Source organism: Sceloporus occidentalis, unplaced genomic scaffold (assembly GCF_023333645.1).
Source record: "Sceloporus occidentalis isolate IW3139 unplaced genomic scaffold, rSceOcc1.0.p SCAF_3, whole genome shotgun sequence".
In the NCBI taxonomy this organism is placed as follows: domain Eukaryota; kingdom Metazoa; phylum Chordata; class Lepidosauria; order Squamata; family Phrynosomatidae; genus Sceloporus; species Sceloporus occidentalis.
This window is the reverse complement of record NW_028316983.1, coordinates 90,228,745-90,246,492: the sequence shown is the minus strand read 5'-3', so window position 1 is coordinate 90,246,492 and position 17,748 is coordinate 90,228,745. Positions and strand designations below refer to the sequence as shown.

General features: G+C 39.0%; 1 protein-coding gene across 5 annotated transcripts in view; it reads right to left on the bottom strand.

Moving 5' to 3' along the window:
* Positions 1-17,748, bottom strand: part of LOC149316409 (leucine-rich repeat-containing protein 7) — a 239,048-nt gene that overhangs the window by 40,489 nt on the left and 180,811 nt on the right. For all 5 annotated transcript variants that reach the window (XM_089515424.1, XM_089515427.1, XM_089515429.1 and 2 more), the window contains exons 13-19: positions 17,006-17,075; positions 14,978-15,077; positions 13,979-14,103; positions 10,164-10,214; positions 8,758-8,958; positions 5,673-5,784; positions 1,320-1,500 (exon numbers count right to left, since the gene is read on the bottom strand). In XM_089515424.1, the coding sequence (XP_089371550.1) occupies positions 1,320-1,500; positions 5,673-5,784; positions 8,758-8,958; positions 10,164-10,214; positions 13,979-14,103; positions 14,978-15,077; positions 17,006-17,075 (840 nt within the window). The remainder of the gene's footprint in view (positions 1-1,319; positions 1,501-5,672; positions 5,785-8,757; positions 8,959-10,163; positions 10,215-13,978; positions 14,104-14,977; positions 15,078-17,005; positions 17,076-17,748) is intronic.

Below are 17,748 nucleotides of genomic sequence, written 5' to 3'. Positions count from 1 at the left end.
GTTAACACAGATCTTCAGGAAAATTGAATTTTCATTTCCTGTAAATGTCTGCTGAAATCAAGCTCTGCACTGAGATTGGGCAGATGATATGTTAATTCTACTGAACTTCTGTTCCCACAGATACTTGATAATTTTAATCTAGTGCAGAAAATATTTTTAATAAATAAAGTAACCAAATTATAAAGGGTGTAATCCCACAGTTTAATTCTTCTCTCAATATGAACAGTACTTAAATATTTTTCATGTTGGTTGTATTGTGTTCCAACCAAACATCCAAGTGCAATCAATGTATTTTGTAAGCAATCTCAAAGAAAATGAGAGAGGGAGGGAGAGAGAAAGAAGAGCAATATCCTCATTTAAAAAAGGTTAAGGTAGTCCCTTGACATTAATATCTAGTTGTAACCAACTGTAGGGGGTGGTGCTCATCTCCATTCATAAGACGAAGAGCCAATGTTGTCCGAGGACTGCTTTGGTGGTTATGTAGCTGGTATAACTGCATCGAACGCTGTTACCTTCCCACCAAAGTGGTACCTATTTATCTACTTGCATCTGCATGCTTTTGAACTGCTAGGTTGGCAAAAGCTGGGACTAGTGACAGGAGCTCACCCCATCATGCAACACTTGGGCCTTGAACTGCCAACTTTCAGATCTTCTGATCATCAGAATTGGCATCCTAACCACTAAGCACCATTTACATGTGTATAAAATGTTTTTTCTGCATAAACTTAATTATCTTTCTACACAGAGGAAAAATCCACATGTAAACAGATACGGATTTTTGTGCCATATGAAGTACACAGCAGTGAGCCTGCAAGCAATGTCACAGTCTCTTTGAAAATTCAGGCTACTGCATTTCTAATGGAATAAAACCATCTCTAGTTAATTTAACCACCCTATATAGGGCTCCATGTGCGAGAGAAAAAATGTGAAGGATGAATCACATTTATGGTTCTCATATTCTTGTTCTCTGCTATATACCTGGGAATTGTGTTACAAGGATATGATACCATTAAAATGTGTGTAACATACACTGGAAATATGCAGATAATCGTGAACTCAGGATGGAAGATATTCAGAAATGTTGAAACCATACATGGGCTCAAGCACTACTTTACTGGTACAAAAATGTAACACGTCCACCTCTACCTCCAGTACCAAAGTTCCTATCTTTTTGTTTTTAAGGACTCCTTGTTTTATAAAGTGTTCTTTCTTTAAGTTCTTACATTTCACAATTATTTAAGTTCTTAAACTTCAGGATTCCTTATCTTTATTTATATTCAAAACTGGCATTACAAATGGAGCATGGCATGTGAACATACCTGTTCCCCCATAAAGAATTGTTCACAGCATCTTTAGCAGTAGTTTGCAAAGACCCCATTTTAATGCGAGCATTAGAAGACCCAGAAGAAGCCTGTGAAGGTGAATAGTCTGAGTAGGTTCCTGAAGAAACACTGTTATTCATGCAGTGAACTTTATCTGCTACAGACTCATCTGTTGACTCTGCAAATGGAATGAGAAATATGAAATTAAAATTTCACGGGCGAGGAAAAGATAAACCTAACATATGTATGAAACAACTGGTGTGTTCCCACTTCTACAATGTCCAACTGTATAGTCAGTTGCAGTAGTATCAGTGAGAGGGTGCAGGGGTGTGGATCACACTGGGTGACAACCCAGAAGGGGGTGTCCCCCTCTGGGGTGGTACACCTAAAGGGACTGGCATGGCTACTGGGCCTTCCCGCTTACCCAGGAGCTGTACCAGACCCTAAATGGGCCCTACAGAGGCTACAGCACCACCTCCCTCAGTAGCAGCAGCAGCTTCGAGAAGCCTTCAGACTCTTGCGCAGCAGAAGCCACGTAGTTTCTGAAGCCTTTGCAGGGGCAGAGGAGCCTTTGGAGTTTTGCATGGCTGCAGCAATGCAAGACTCTGAAGACTGAGGGGGGGGGGAGGGGAGGAGCCTTTGCAGTCCTGCACAGAAGCAGCCATGCAGGACTCTGAAGGCTTTGGGGGTGGGGTGCTGTAGCTGTCTAGCCAAGCCGGGGGGCGGAGGGGGAGTACAAGGCAGATCCTCCCTGCACCGGCTGTCACCCACCTAGGAATCACACTGGTAAGTTGTGTACTTCATCTACAGAGATAATTTTGTGTGTTATACATATTACATCTTTCCCCTTTCTTATTTTTATTTGTGATTCTCTCATCATCTTGATCAATAAGCATATATTGTCTTGCTGCAATATAAGACTTCATTATTATCCTTCAAGTGCAAAGTATATTGTGTTCTGTTTGTTTTATAGAACTGTATTCATTTGGACAAAGAGGAGGAAGAGAAAAAGGAGAGTAAGGAGAATGAGATTGTTTATACTTTCCTCATATCATCCATGAATCACACTGTTACTGCCAAAGACAAGAAGATGTGGTCCAGCCCAAGCATTATGGTTCTGAACTGATCAGATCCCACTCCACCCCATCCCACCAACCTCAGAAGAAGAATTTAGCTACTGCTGATCTTTATTGCTACATAATTTCTCAGCTGTTCCTTTTCATAAGAACGAAGATCTCACCATCATTATTAGACTATATTCTTTGTACTTTTCACAGATTCATTAAAGCCAATTTTGGAAGCATGAAACCAGCATATTGGATGCCTGGGCACACAGCATGTTTGTGACTGATATTACAGAGTAGTATATTTGAAAACATTTATAGCAAAGAATGTTATATAGCAAATAAAACAGTTTTTTTATTTTAAATACATGAGTTCAGAATTCAAATCATGACTATTCTGAACTGTCATTTTAAAATAAGGGTTTATATGAGGAAATATGAATGCTACCCATGGTGATATTTGGTCAATAATAGTAATAATAATAATAATAATAATAATAATAATAATAAATATCTTACCCACCTCTCCCTATGGATTGAGGCGGGGAACAACAATAGATTAAAAACAACAACAGACAGGACACATACCACCAGTTACAAACACACACCACCAATTAAAAAACATACACCACAGTTAAAATAGCATATAAAACCCATTCATATTAAAAACAATCAATTTATACTTTAAAACTCATAATGTAAAAGTACTACGCCACTGACAAATTTCTTCTGACAGATCATTCCATAATCTGGGGAAGGCTAAAAAAGTGTCCTCTGGGTAGGGTTGCCATCCCTGGGGACCTCCAAACCGGGAAAAATGTAGGACAAGGTTTTAAAATGTAGGACCTTTTTTTTTTTTAATTTCCTGGCCAGGAAATTAAAAAAAAAAGGTCCTACATTTTTAAACCTTGTCCTAGGCCTCGCTGGGGCCTGGGTGACAGCATCCTCCAAGCTCATGCCATGCCTCGGAGGACTCCGCAATCGCGGAGCCCCATCCAGGGCCTGGCTAGGGCTTGGGAGGCAGCGTCCTCCATGCCCATGCCAGGCCTGGGAGGACTCCGCGATCACAGAGCCCCATCCAGGGCCTGGCTAGGGCTTGGGAGGCAGCATCCTCCAAGCCCATGCCAGGCCTCGGAGGACTCTGCGATCGCGAAGCCCCACCCAGGGCCTCGCTGGGGGGGGAATCCTGGGGGAATCCCCTGCCTCCCCGCGCGCCTGCGCCACCTTCCCCCACCTCCTCTCCCCCTCCCCGCGCAGAGGAGGTGCTGCCTCCATCCACCTTCGCCTCCTCCGCGCGGCCTGGGGGAGAGGGGGCGGAGGAGGAGGGTGGCGCGGGTGCGCGGGGAGGCGCCGCCTCCAGCTTTGCTTCCTGCGCCCCAGGCAGGCCTCGCTGCCCTCCTCTTCCTCCCCGCCTCCCCGAGGAAGAGGAGGAGGGCAGCGAGGCCTGCCTGGGGCGCAGCAACCCAGGCTGCAACCGGGGGGCTCCCGTTTTTGGGGCTGCACCCGTGCCGGGAGGGGCTCAGGGCCCCCAAAATCGGGAAATTCCCGGTTGCAGCCGGGTTATGGCAAGCCTACCTCTGGGTAACAGCTGTCAGTCTATTGAAGTAAATGTTTGCTAGAGGACCTCAGTGTAGGGGGCAGATTATATGGAAGAAACTGATCTCATAGATAACTTGGACCCAAACCATGTAGGGCTTTAAAGGTAACAACCAACATTTTGTACCTTGTTTGGAACATTTCATTATGGTATTTTAAAACTTTAAAACAGGGACAGGGGCATCCAATTGTGTCAGCATTATCAGTTCCTTGATTGTGAACATATACCTCTGTGCTGCTTTTCCCATGGGGGAGCTACACGTATATTGTGTCTTTTGATTAAAGGAAGAGAATTATCCTTCATATATGAAATTTATTTAGTTTTATTTAGTAAAAAAAGTTGCATTTTTATTTTGTGTGTGTGTGTATGTTCGTGTGTTAGTTTCAGGCAACACACAAATAGTTTAGAGGTTAAGAAAATTAGAGTAGAGAAATCAGGAAGTTCAGCCCTGGAAATTGGAGGTTAAAAATTTCAACGAAGGTTTTAAAAAGCCATTCAAGGAAACAGAATGTTATAAATGTGCACAAAAGTGTGTGTATGTGGAGTTTGCCAGGTAGCAGGAACTTAGCAGCAGAAACAAGAAACTATCTTCTCAATTACTTGAAGATGGATGGATAAACTAGAGAGGAAGAAATTATATCAGAGCATAAAAAAGGCCAGAGTCAAAAAAAGAAAGAGTCAGTCCAGCTGCACCTGGAAAACCAAGTAAGAGGACTGAACAATGGATCTAGATACAATAAGGGCATTTTCAAGTTAGGTTAATTTGCTATGGCTGTCCTTGATTACTTTATTATCATGTTGCTCATTTGGTAAATGTGTACACATTCATTCAGATTTCATAACATTTCTTTAATGACATTTTTGTTCAGTAAACTTTAAACTTTGTTATTTGACATGTTGAGATTTCTTTCTTTTTTCTTCTTCCCCAGCCTTTTACTCTTCTTGTTTTTTTGTTGTTTTTTTGTGTGTGGGATAACTCCCCTATTTTTAATAGGCACCTCACCCTTCCTAAAGTATTTGACACCTAGAGGATTGGAGGTTTATTTGATGGAGACAATCAGAGAAATATTTTTGCTTGGAAGAAAAGTGGGCCCTCCATAGTTGCTGGAGTTAGAGGCAAAGGACCCCCATGACACAGGAAAAAAACACAAATAAAAAACCATTAATCTTTTTACCTGAGAGAACACCCCTCTAGGAATCTCTAGGTCCTTCACTGCAACTCTTTGGTCCTCATCTGACAGGGATTGACAACAGAATCATTCTGGAGGACCTACAAATGCCCAGAGAAGTGTTTTCTCTAGTAATTTCTGGATCCTCCAGTGCAACCCTACCTATGGTCAACTTCTGGCAGAGTTGCACTGGAGGACCTAGAGATTCCTAGAGAGAACATATTATTGAAATCTGCAAATAGTCAAATCCACGAAAGTCAAAGCCACAAATGTGGAGGTCCAACTGTAGAAGAAAAGACCACTTGAAAGGAGGAGCAAAAATATCCAAACAGTACAGAAACATTATTTTGCCTGTTTTCCTTCCAATCACTAGACATGCAATGGCCAGCCTACGACAGCAGGTTCATAAAATAATTTCTGAATAGGGTCTGGCCAGTTTTGAAAAAGAGGCAAAATAAAGTATAATATATTACTTAGACATATTACAACCTATGTCTCTGAATAACTATAAAATGAGTACCTTTTTTTTCTTTCCCCAAGAGAACAAGTTTAGGTTGGTACAATGGTGCTTCAGCCATTGAGGGTCGAAGTTCTCCTATCCTCATATCATTCACAGGGTGTACAAAAGGGTCCTGCAGAATGCAAACATATTGAATAATTAAGTAACATTATAAAGGGGAAGTCTGAGAAATCACACTACAACATTAACACTGAATACCAAGTTCTATAATATTATTATAGACACATGCATGAATTTTGAGTATAAGCTGCCAACAGTAGTATGTGTCTTGAACAGGGACATCCACGGTGTGACTGCTCTGTTTCCCTTGTAAATATGATTAAACATTGTCATGCAAAAGTATCATCTTGCCTGCACTCACTGATGATCCTCACCACTTGATAAAGACCTGGCCTTAGAGTTGGCACATTATGGGATGGGAGGTGATAAATATTTTAAATAAACATGAGGCTGAGCAATTTGTCACTAAAAGTGTAATAGATGCTGTGCTTTGCCAAACCTGCCTTCTCTGGAACTCAAGACTGACTAGGGCTCTGACTACACCCTCTCTGGTTCTTTGGACCCTAATCTACTTGATCTGGCATAAGCATTGCCTGTTTGGGCTATAACTTTCATTTGACTGTAGAATTATTTAGTATTTGGTTCCACAAAGAAAAGAACATCCAAGTAGCACCATTTAAAACAGGGGTGGGGAACTGTGGAAGGCAAGGAGGCACATTAGTACCCAAGGAGACCTTGAAGGGGCAGATTTGTTCTGGCCAAAATTAAAATTAAAAATAAAGAAAATGTCATCAAATGCATCTGGGGGTATGGAAGTATTTTCACTATGTTGGATTTCAAATAAAGACCTTTTCTGGGTCCAAACTGGCTCAGGCTGTCCCACAAAATGCATTCCCCAAAGTGGGCATTTTGAAGCAAAAATATTTAAAAAAAAACAATTGCAAAAATTATTTTTTTATCCCTGGATGGCTCCAAACATGGTGGAAATGTTGTCCACCTCCTTACAGTGCATCTGGGGACATTCTGGACCATGCATGCATACACACACACACACACACACACACACACACACACACACACACGATCTTACATACATATTTGAATCTGAGACAGAATGTGACAGGCCACATGTGGAACATGGGCTGCACTTTACCTAGTTCTGATTTAAAGTAAAATTGTATTTAATTATAGCAGAGGTTGACAAAGTATAGCTCTTAGAGGCCATTTTTGTGGCATATAGTGTCCCTTGAAAACTATCAGGCCTATAAGCAATTGATAATCCCAATTAGAACAGACCCACTGAATCAATAGGAACTTGTAAGTCAATATTTATGTCAATCATTGATTCAGTGGGCCTATTTGGTTGCAACCAGCAACTGGATTTAACTCCCTGTGTTCCTGTGATTTCCTGCCTGCCTTCTTTCCTTCTTCTTTCTTTTACTTCCCTTAGTATGAACAGTCTCATTTACAATCAAAATAACATGCAATCAAAAATAAATAATCAGAAAGAAATAAAATAAAAGAAGAAAAGGTGTGTGTGTGTGTGGTGGGGGGAGACCAAAAAGACATAGAGTGGGCCCTCCACATTTGCTGGTATTAGGGTTTCAGGAGCCCTGTGAAAGTGTGAAAAGCATAAGTCTATAGTCAACATATAATGGAAGCTGACTATACAATTGTGCTGGAAACTTACATATACATAGAAAAGGAGCTCTGGTGGTGAAGTGATTAAATGCCAGTAATGCAGCCACATTGTTGTGAGCTCAATCCTGATGGGCTCCAGGGTTGACTCAGCCTTCCATCCTTTCGTCAGTCAGTAAAATGAGTACCCAACATGTTGGGGGCAATTGGCTTACATGTTGTAAACCACTTAGAGACTGCAGTACAGAAATGTAAATGCTATTGCTATGTTAGAAAAGTGTTCTCTCTAGGGGGATTGTCACACGGGAAGCTTACTGTGGTTTAAAAACCAGCAAAATGCTCCAGAAGCAGAAAGGTGTGATAGCCATGTTAAAATATATTTCTAATTTGTATTGAAAATGTTCAAATGTGTCAATGGTTAACTAAGGTTTAAAATGGTTCCTGTTGCAGGCCAGAAAGTCTACACCTGGAAGAGCAAGTCTTCAAGGACATTGCCTGAGACAAAATATAAACAAAATGTATTATTGTTATGCTCTTGTGTTACATGGTGACTTCATGGGAAAGAGGTGTGTCCACTTGGTGGGAAAGATGATCTTGTGAGAGAACAAAGACTGATGTTACATTCAATTTTCTTCTAGCATGGAGAGAATAGATGTATAGTAGCCTGCTGTGAGTGTGTAAATAGCAACAAAGTCAATAAACCCTCATTTGAGTGAAAATCTGTGTTGAAGTTACTTTGTTCCTGAGTTCCAGAGAAGACTGCATCTGTTCCAGTTGGTACCAGTTCAAACCACCGGCAGCATGAGACATCACCCATAACAAAGAGTTTTTTCTAACAAGCCAGTCACGCTTCTGAACTGTCATTGAAGCATATCCTCACCTCTCCCGTCTTTAAAGCATCCATGGAACAGCCATTTCTTCAATAATAGGAACTTACGTTATGAAGAAATGGCTGCTCCGCGAACGCTTTGCTGACAGGAGAGGAGAGGCAATGCTTCAGTGACTGACTCTCACGTTTTCATGCGTCTGGAGCATTTTATCAGCATTTTAACCACAGTAAGCTCGCTGTGATAATTTCCTTAAAATCTCTAGGTCCTCTAGGTCCAGCATGATGTCTGGTTGACAATGATCAAACAATATTCTTGCTGCTGTTTTGTATATCAAAGAAGGTATCTATTTGTTATCCATAATGCTCAGCAGAAACATTTTTGGTAACATTACATAATCTAGCTTTTATTTTATTTTATTTTTTTGATTGATACATAAATCTTAGACCAGTAACTTTTTGCTTTCTTATAATTTCACCACATATGAAAAATTTTAGATTTTAGAGATAAGTGGAGGGATGGAGAGTGAGTGACAAATAAGCTTACTCATATCTTAATAAAGTGACCTATATTACACGGATATTAGCAAATATTGTTTTAATCGCACTGCTGCTTGTTACCTCCACTGACATTTCCTTCGCTGCCATGGGCCACTTGTGCTCATATTTTTCCTTCACAGTTTGCTCTGAGCTGGCAGTTGGTGTTGAATTCTCAGGCCTCACTCCATGGGTAGATTTGCCCACCAGATTTTGAACAGATTTCACCATATTCTTTAAGTCTTCTGGGTATGGAGTTGGATAGCGCTTTAGGTTTATTTCAACCTGAGCATTCATTTAACAAAATAAATTAAAAGCACAAATAGGAAATAAAAATAAACATCTAGTTTTGATTGTCAAGTCTATATTAAACGCAAAACATAGAGACAGTGAGTATAGGCATTTGAGACAATGTTAACATAAAACATTTGCTATACCGTGCCTCTAAAATGGTAACGCCTATGTCAATTACAACATGGCGAATTGAAATTGGTGTCACTTACTAAAATTGATTCCCCCCCCCCATTAGCTCTATAACCTGACAATACTTCTGTTAAAATTATACCTTGATGCTCAGGCAGTTAAGCAACCCTCTAATCATTTGGACAGAATCTAGAAATCTGGTAATATATGGGAAATCACTTTAGATTTATAATACAAGATTGTGATAACTTATTTTAACACACTAGTAGAAATCCAAAAAAGTTTATATGTTTTTAAGTCTGACTGAAATCAGTGAGACTTAAATGCTCATTAATTTTATGGATTGCACAACCAATATGAAATAGTTTTTTCCTGCTCTGATGGATCTATTTGTATAAAAATGTGATATTATTAATTTTATTTTTAAATGTGATATTATTAAATCTACCACAAAAGGAAAAGTGGCATGTACAGCCAAGGTTCCAATGCAACATTAATAGGCATCCATTCAAAAAGCTTGACTGATGTGAAGAGTACAAACTATGGTAGCAACTTACACTCAGCACTGAAGTATAATTAAGTATGCAGAACGAACAAGCACATCCAAACATGGCTCTCAATAGCAGATGTGAAATACTATGTTACAAGTCAATGTACAACTCCAACAAGAAAACTAAATAAGTGATGTGTAGAATATAGCACTGCTATAACTCTAATTGGTTTACAATGGAAATACTGTAATTGCTGATCATCTAATTTGGTTTACTACATGACCAGGGCTATGGTTTAACTAAGATTTAAAGATAGCTGGGAAGTAAGCCAAATAGTACATGCACTGCAAAGGACACTAAAAAGACACAGTAACTAAATTAACCATGGAAGAAGATTTGAGTAAAGTCAATTTATCTTAGAGTCAATATTAACTTTCATTGTTAAATGTACTCTCAGATGTGCTAGATAGAATTAGGGTGAAGATATTCCCATATTGATATTAAAAATGATAATTACCAATGAAGTCTAGACTCCCTTTCTATTCATGGTCTTTTATGTTTCACATTTAAAGTTACCTCAGAAGTAGCATGCCGCTGGGGATAAAAACCTTCCAAAGTGCAATATTCCTGGATAGAAGAATTTCTTTTTTAATTTCTAATGTCAAATTCATGTCAGCAAACAATGAAATACTTGACCAAAAGGTCCATCAATACAAATTTATTATGAAAATTAAGTTAAAAGATTTATTATCAAACATTTCATTTAACACAAAATAACAAAGCAAGCCCTTTTAAACCTTAGAATATGAATACATAGTCTGTTCAGGGCACTTATTTCCTTAAAAATCAGGCTCTTGATAGAGTTGTTTGACTCCTCAGAATCATGTCTTCATATCAGCCAAACAGAAAGATGCCTGCAGTTGACATGCAATGCATAGGTAATCAAGATGCCAAAGAAATCAATGGTGTCTTGAAAGCACCAGTGAGACTCCATCTTTACTCTGCATTATGATTACTGAATAAACATATAAGAGAGTCACTTTCAACAACCCATTTATTCACCATTTCTATATAACCATTTTATTATGACCTAATAAAGTTAAAATTTGCAAAAATAATATAATAAAAACATTTCCACATGGTTTCCTTTAGACACATTTAGCATTCCCAAAGTCTAGCATCACTGAGACAAATCATAAAATATCTGTTTGACATATTTAAATTGGCATTTATGCTATTATTACTGAAAGTACTCTAGGTTCCCTTCCACCTTAAAAATATGCAATTTTATTAGACTTGCAATTACCTTTATTAAAACTAAATGGAAATTATGGGTAATTCACACATGTTTATCTTTTTGAATTGCAACAACCAAATAAATATGGTTTTAAAAACATTGCAATTAAATTCACATCAGGGAGATAAATAAGTTTTTATTCATTTCTTTATTTCAAGGATTTATATCCAGCCTTTCACCCACAATAGCATCCAAGGCAGATTTATAGTATCAATGGATATTGACCACATAAAAGTAATTGCTTGATGCTGCAGTCACATCCATGTGTCAAGTCATCTTAGAATCAAAGGATGCTAAAAAGATAACATTTCAGGTATTTCAGAAATAGTATGACTAGTAAAGATATAACAGTTTCTCCAGAGAACACCAGTCAGCAAATTGGAAGCAAAACTTGGAAACAGCTCCATGGAATAAAGACCTTGAAGATCTTAACTTAAAGCTCTTAACTACAGTTAGGCTAAGGATCCAAACTTCACCGTATGATCCCAGTGGTTAGTCTTGATAATGGTGAATATAAGTGCTGATGAACTGCATAAACAATAGGGCAATAGTTGATCTAAGAAAAAAAAGGCAAGTGCATTTCTGAGTCTGGCTTCCAGTTTGTAAACTGCTGCTAGTAACAAGTCAGTTATATGTGTGTACAGCAGGGACACTGTACAAATGTAACGTAAGAATAGTATTTTATTCTAGTGCAGTTCTAAATTGTAGTTTAGATTTACAGAGCACATTTCTAGTTTGAGAACAACACATAAAGCAATTTGCAAACTCTCTGAAAGTTCAGAAGTAAATCAGTCAAGTAAAAGCCTTTACATTTACCCGTGGTATTGTGAGGCCAAAAGGTTTTAAGCTAAAAAAATGTTTACAACAAAATAAGATGACTAATCTGGCTATAGAAATGAATAATTCCTTTCTCTTGCTTGCACAAACTGTCTTGTAAATACGCTTGCTAAAACAGAAATGGAAGTTAGTTTTCCCCCGAATTCTCCATTTCACTTCACTGATAGATGAATTTCATGAATTTCTAAATGTTACTGATTTAATTAACAGACATGACTCTTCACTTCACTAAATCAAGTTTGAAATTAAACCATTCATCTCAATCCAGAAGGGCAGTGCTCACACAAAAATATTGCTGGAAGCATTCTCGAAGGCTAGCATTCACAACAGAGGCCCTTATCTGGATTAAGGAAAATATGCATTATATTTTGAATGTGTGTGCCCACCTCTAGTTGTTTAAATAGGCCCCTGGAAACAGTTATAGGACTGTCCAGATAGGGGCCTCTGCTGGGACAAAAAATTGGTATCAAGGCAACTATGAGCTAAATCCAATGACTTACTACTGGTTCCAGTGGAACTTTCTTCCTCTTCCTTTCCTGCTTTAGCCTTCCACACCAACCGAACTGGTTGAGGGGTTTCCTAATCCCTTGCAATTGCTTGGAGGCCTGCTTTGGTGACAGACTAGTGCAATGCTTTGGGAACCGATTAGTGGCAATCCACTGATTACCACTATTCTGTCAGTAGAACACCATTCCTGGAAACTACCCTGTGACATTAAGCAAATCTTTGGGATGTGGTATAGATATGACACTCATATTTGATTTTAATTGTTTTAGAACGTTTATTGTAAATTTTTAAACTATTTTATTTGTGAGCCACCTAAGGTCCCTTTCTGGGAGAAATGTGGCATAAAAATGAAATATAAATAAATACAGTGGACCCTTGGTATCCATTGGGATTTGTTTCCAGGAACCCCCTGGGATACCAAAGTCTGTGTATGGTATATCCCATTAAATACAGTGGTAAGGTGAAATGGTGCCCTGTATATAAAATGGCAAAAATAAGGTTTGCTTTGGAATTTTATATTATTTTTGAATATTTTTAGACTGTGGATGGTTGAAGCTGTGGATAAAACAATCCATGGATACAGAGAACCAACTGTATTTTGAAGACTCATAAAAGAAAAAGGTAGTAATTAACATGAAATGCAAATTCTATTAGATCTTATTGTGGAAGTGAGATAGTGAAGTCCAGAAACACTAACAAAAGACAACTGAATTTCTAGTGAGCCCCCCTCTCATTTTTATATGGAAAAAATATGCTGTGAGTCCTCTCAGATGAAAAGTTTCTCATATTTAACTATAGGATATTTCTAGCTTTCAATTAAGGTTTCACACAAAGACAGCTGTATGGGACTAAATCCAGCAATTAGCCCCAACTTGAAGAGACTAATTGAATTAATGGGGCTTCTATCCACACTTATGTCAGTTCCGGTGATTCAGCAGGCACACTCTAGTTAGGACTAACAATTTTAGTGAGCCTATTGTTTTACATTCAAGGGATCTTCACATTGGTTATGTTCTGGGTCTATATAAACCTTTAATCCTTCCTGAAAGAACAACTATATGATGTCTGTCAGCACTAGGACCAGCATCACCATTGGGCAGAGTGTGAGGTTTGCTTCAAACAGGAAATAGTAGGAATGGGTTGTGATGGTGATGCATTAGAAGAATGAGTGGTGTATGCAGTGCTGGGTCTGCTCTTTTAAACAGCCTGTTGCTTTCAGATGTAGTAAACCAGTGTGTTCCTCTGCTAACGTTAGAAGACATTGCTACTGACACTATAGTTAGCTTCTTTACATGGAACTGAAGGGGTGGACATTTTGTCTTTTCTCTATACATCAAAACTCTTGCATAAGCTCTTGTGAGCACAGCGGCTGCAGGTATGTCCTTATGCAAGATACAGATATTCAGAAGAAGTAATTTCTGTTAAGGTCAGAAGACAATAAGGGCTTTCAATATACTTGAACATTCAAGGCATTAAGTAATTTTGTAACTATAAAAGGATTGCCTTAACTCAATACTGAATGTAACAATTTAATTATCAGCATTATCAACCATCTCTGTACATTATAAGGTCTTTAGTGCTTGTTAAAATACCAAAGAAGAAATTTAAGTCAGTGCTACTCAATTAACTGGGCTCCTCCAATATTCTTCTCATTTGTTGTTCCACATGAAGCTTTACTCTAATACTAATTATTTAAATAAAAGAGTCTAACCAAGACAAAGCAAAAACCAATGAATAAAATCCCAGTTACCTTAACTTTTCCTGCATTTTCCTCTTCTTCCTTTTTTTCTTCAAATTCAAAGGCAACTGTCATACGTTGTTGTCGCTGTTCCTCCCACAGAGTAGGATTAAAACTATCACTGTCAGACTGGAAATCTATAGTTAGTTAGAAAAGTAATGCCAGAATCAAATAAAGGCTACCTCATAATCTACTATTAAATTAACAGCAATGTGAAAAAGTATGCAGCCTACAAACTTTACTTAGGCGCGTTATAGACGGGACTAAGAGGCACCGTCCTTGCGCTGCGATTATGCGCGAGGGGTGACGCTTCCGGACGTGCCTTGCCCCTCGCGCGTAACTGATACGTCAAGATAGCGGCGCCCTATACAGATGGGCGCTGCCATCTTGACGTAGCGGACGCTTTGCGTCCGCACGTCCCAACCCAGAAGAGACGTCGCGAGTGCGCGCTTTGGCACTCGCGACGTCTCTTCCGGGTTGCCGGAAGGAGCGTGATTTTCGCGCTCCTTTTTTGCAGCGCGGAGGAGTCATGCGGTTTGGCTGCTGCGGCTCCACCACGCTGCAACTGGCAGCGGCCTTTTGGGCGGTCTGTAACGGGCCTTATTTTATAGATATTAATTAATTGTGAACATTTACATCTGTCTATGTGAAGTGATTGCAAACAATCAAATATATGTCATACAGTAGGCTTCAAGTTATGAGGATGCTTAGGGATAGTAGCTAAGGTCACTGAGAGCTTTTGTCAGTGAAAAACACTAATCCAGCCTTAGCTGCCTATAATTCTGACACCAGAAGACAAAAGCTAATTTAAAGGAAAACTTTCAGGAAATGTATAAAGCTAAAAAACAACCATACTTACTTAAAGAAGTACCAAACCCTTCAGAAATACAAAATATTTTTTTGGGGTGTATTAGAAAAGCTACAAGTACCACTGGTGAAACATTTAAATTGGCACTAAATAATTATCACATACATTTCTGTATTTAGAAAACCTGGCTGACAGTACTTTACCTTCATCACTACGGGGTTGCTGAGGAAACATGTAGTTGGTCAGCACTCTTTGCTTTGTTTCTGGATGTGCCTCAGTTTGAAGAGGGATAAGAGCCTTAGACTGTAAGCAAAGAACAAACAGCATTACAACAACTCCAAAAAGCTAATGTGGGTGGGGATATTAAACAAAATGGTGGTATCTAACAATACAATGAATGCTAAGACATACTATGACAATCAACACTCTTGTTGACCTTTTTTTTTTGATAAAAAATACCCTAGAAACATAATTTACAGGTACGAAATTAAAATGTCAAGATTAGGATACAACACATCCATCCAATGTATAGATCCTTAATATTTTATTATGTGGTCATTTATACATTCCTTTGTATGTAGCACTGGTGGAGCCAAAATGCCTGTCAGCATACTTCCATGGGATCACAGGCCTGTTTACTGGAGTGGAAGGATAGAAATGCACATGGTGGGCAGTGCTGGCATCAGGCTAGGGGTTTGTGGGGGCCCATCAGTGGCCATTTTGGTTAATGGGGAGGTAGAATTGTGTTCATACATCCAATCAGCAGGTAAATGTGCCTGTTGTGCTACTTGAAGGAAAAGAGAGAAATGCCTGATTCCTTAACAAGCTCTGGAAAGCAGACAACTGGGATTTATTAAGGATATTTGCCCCATGGTATGATCCAGGAGCACAAATGCAATCTCAATTTCACATTTACATAAAAACTCTCCATTCTGTAAGAAATTTGCAGAACCATGCCTATTTCAAATTGAGAATATCTTGGCCTCCTTGAAAATGATAAAATCAGATAGGTTTGTGGCTTATGCACCCACACTCCCAACCAAATACCCTTCACACTACCTAGAAGGCAATGACTACCTCAGAAGATGCTATATTTGCATTTCCCCCCATATATAACATATTTGGACAAATTGGTATTTCTTGTGTACCACTCTGGGCACAGCTTTCAACAGAAACGTAGGATACAGGTTGACTATATTTTAACATGGAAAGGCCTAGTGCAGTCAGCATCTTCCACACATCATGAGAAAGTGCTAAGCCACTCTCACACTGAGCCAATCTCAGTGTGGGTAGTCATTTGTGAACAGATTCTGCTAGCACCTAGATTCTCAAACAGTGGGGCACCGCCCTCCGCTCCCCTGGGGCATAACAGTTTCTCAAGGGGTTGCTGACCTCAGGTGCTGATTAGTTCACCCTCGAGAGAGAGGAATGCTTTTTCAGTGTTCCCTTAGTGTCAGACTGCATGGCAAGGAGTGAGAGAGGAAGAGAAGGAAGTGAGTGTCAGGTTGTCGTGGGGAAGCTGTGGCATGTGTGTGCATAGTTGGAGCAAAGGTCACTGGCCCCCACATTCCTCCTCACTCATGAGCTGGGGAGGGGAGGAGCAGTGATCATGCTTTGTGTAGGAGGATACAAAATAGAGGTGGCTTAAAATCTTAAAATCCCTGAGAAAACTGACAGAAAAGTCTCAGAGCTTGAGAAGGGTTGAGGGGAAAGCCTCCCTCCAGCTTCATGAGTCAGGTGCAGAAGGAATCCAGGCATTCTTCCTCCTCTTAACTCGCAAAGCAGGAGGCTGGTGTGTGAATAGGAGACAGCAACCTCCAGCTTTAGGAGTGGGGAGCATGAGGGGGACACTGGAGCAGCTCCAGAATCAGAATTCTCTGGGCTGCCCCCAAAGTATTCTGGCACATGCAGACAGGGTCCCAGTCACTGACGTTTGGAAATATTGTTCTGAAAACGATATTTTTATTGAACACACTGGAAACAGGGCACACTATGTACAAAACACTGGAAACAGGTTCCTGATAAGTAATCTTATCCCAAGTGTTCAAACATTCCATTAACATTTGCTGGACTTTACTGGGACAACATACTGGGTGGTTACTATGAACACATGTGGGTCAAATTCTATTTTTTTCATAGGAATTATCATCTACAATTCTGCCTTAAAGTGTTTTTAAATTTGTTACCCTGTTGTTCAGATGCAAGGATAAGGAAATCCAACAAGTGTGTACCTGGTTGTCTGACAGCCAGAGTGCTGCAAGTTCTTTAAGCTTTGTAAAAGTGATAGGCAAATTTTTCAATCTGCAAAAATAATAACATTGAAATAACATAAGTGTTTCATGCATAGAACAACTTTATTTTTTAAGATAAGAAATTTAATCCACAAGTAAATAAGGAATATTCTGTCTCTCTCCACTCACTTATCTTTTTGCATTTCTTTTAGAAAATATATTTTTATAGAAATAATCACTTTAAATTATTGATTTCCCCCCCAAAAAATGTTTTCTCAGTTGAAATCTGTATTAAATTTAATTTTTTAATCATCAGACTATATTCATTAAACTCAGATGGTTAGACTAAAACATAAAAATACTGCCACTTTGACAGAATAGTTGTGATTTGTTTATTTGTAGCCCTATAAAACTTAATTTTATATTTAAGTACATAGAAGTCAGGAAATTTTTTTCAAAAAGAATGAAATTTACCTTTTCCTTCATCTTTTGCTGTTTAGAAAACACACACACATATATATATATGTGTGTGTGTGTGTGTGTGTGTGTGTGTGTGTAAATAAATCTTTATCTCTTTTTTCCAATGCTACTTGAAATATTTCATTTATCTTTTTCCTTACAAGTATATAAAATAATAAAATAAATACATGTCCGAATAAGATTCCTAGTCCTACTGTTGACTCAGGGCCTATACAGATTGGCACTTTGTGCCGGCCTGTGGGTGGAGTTAGGGCGCAGAGTGC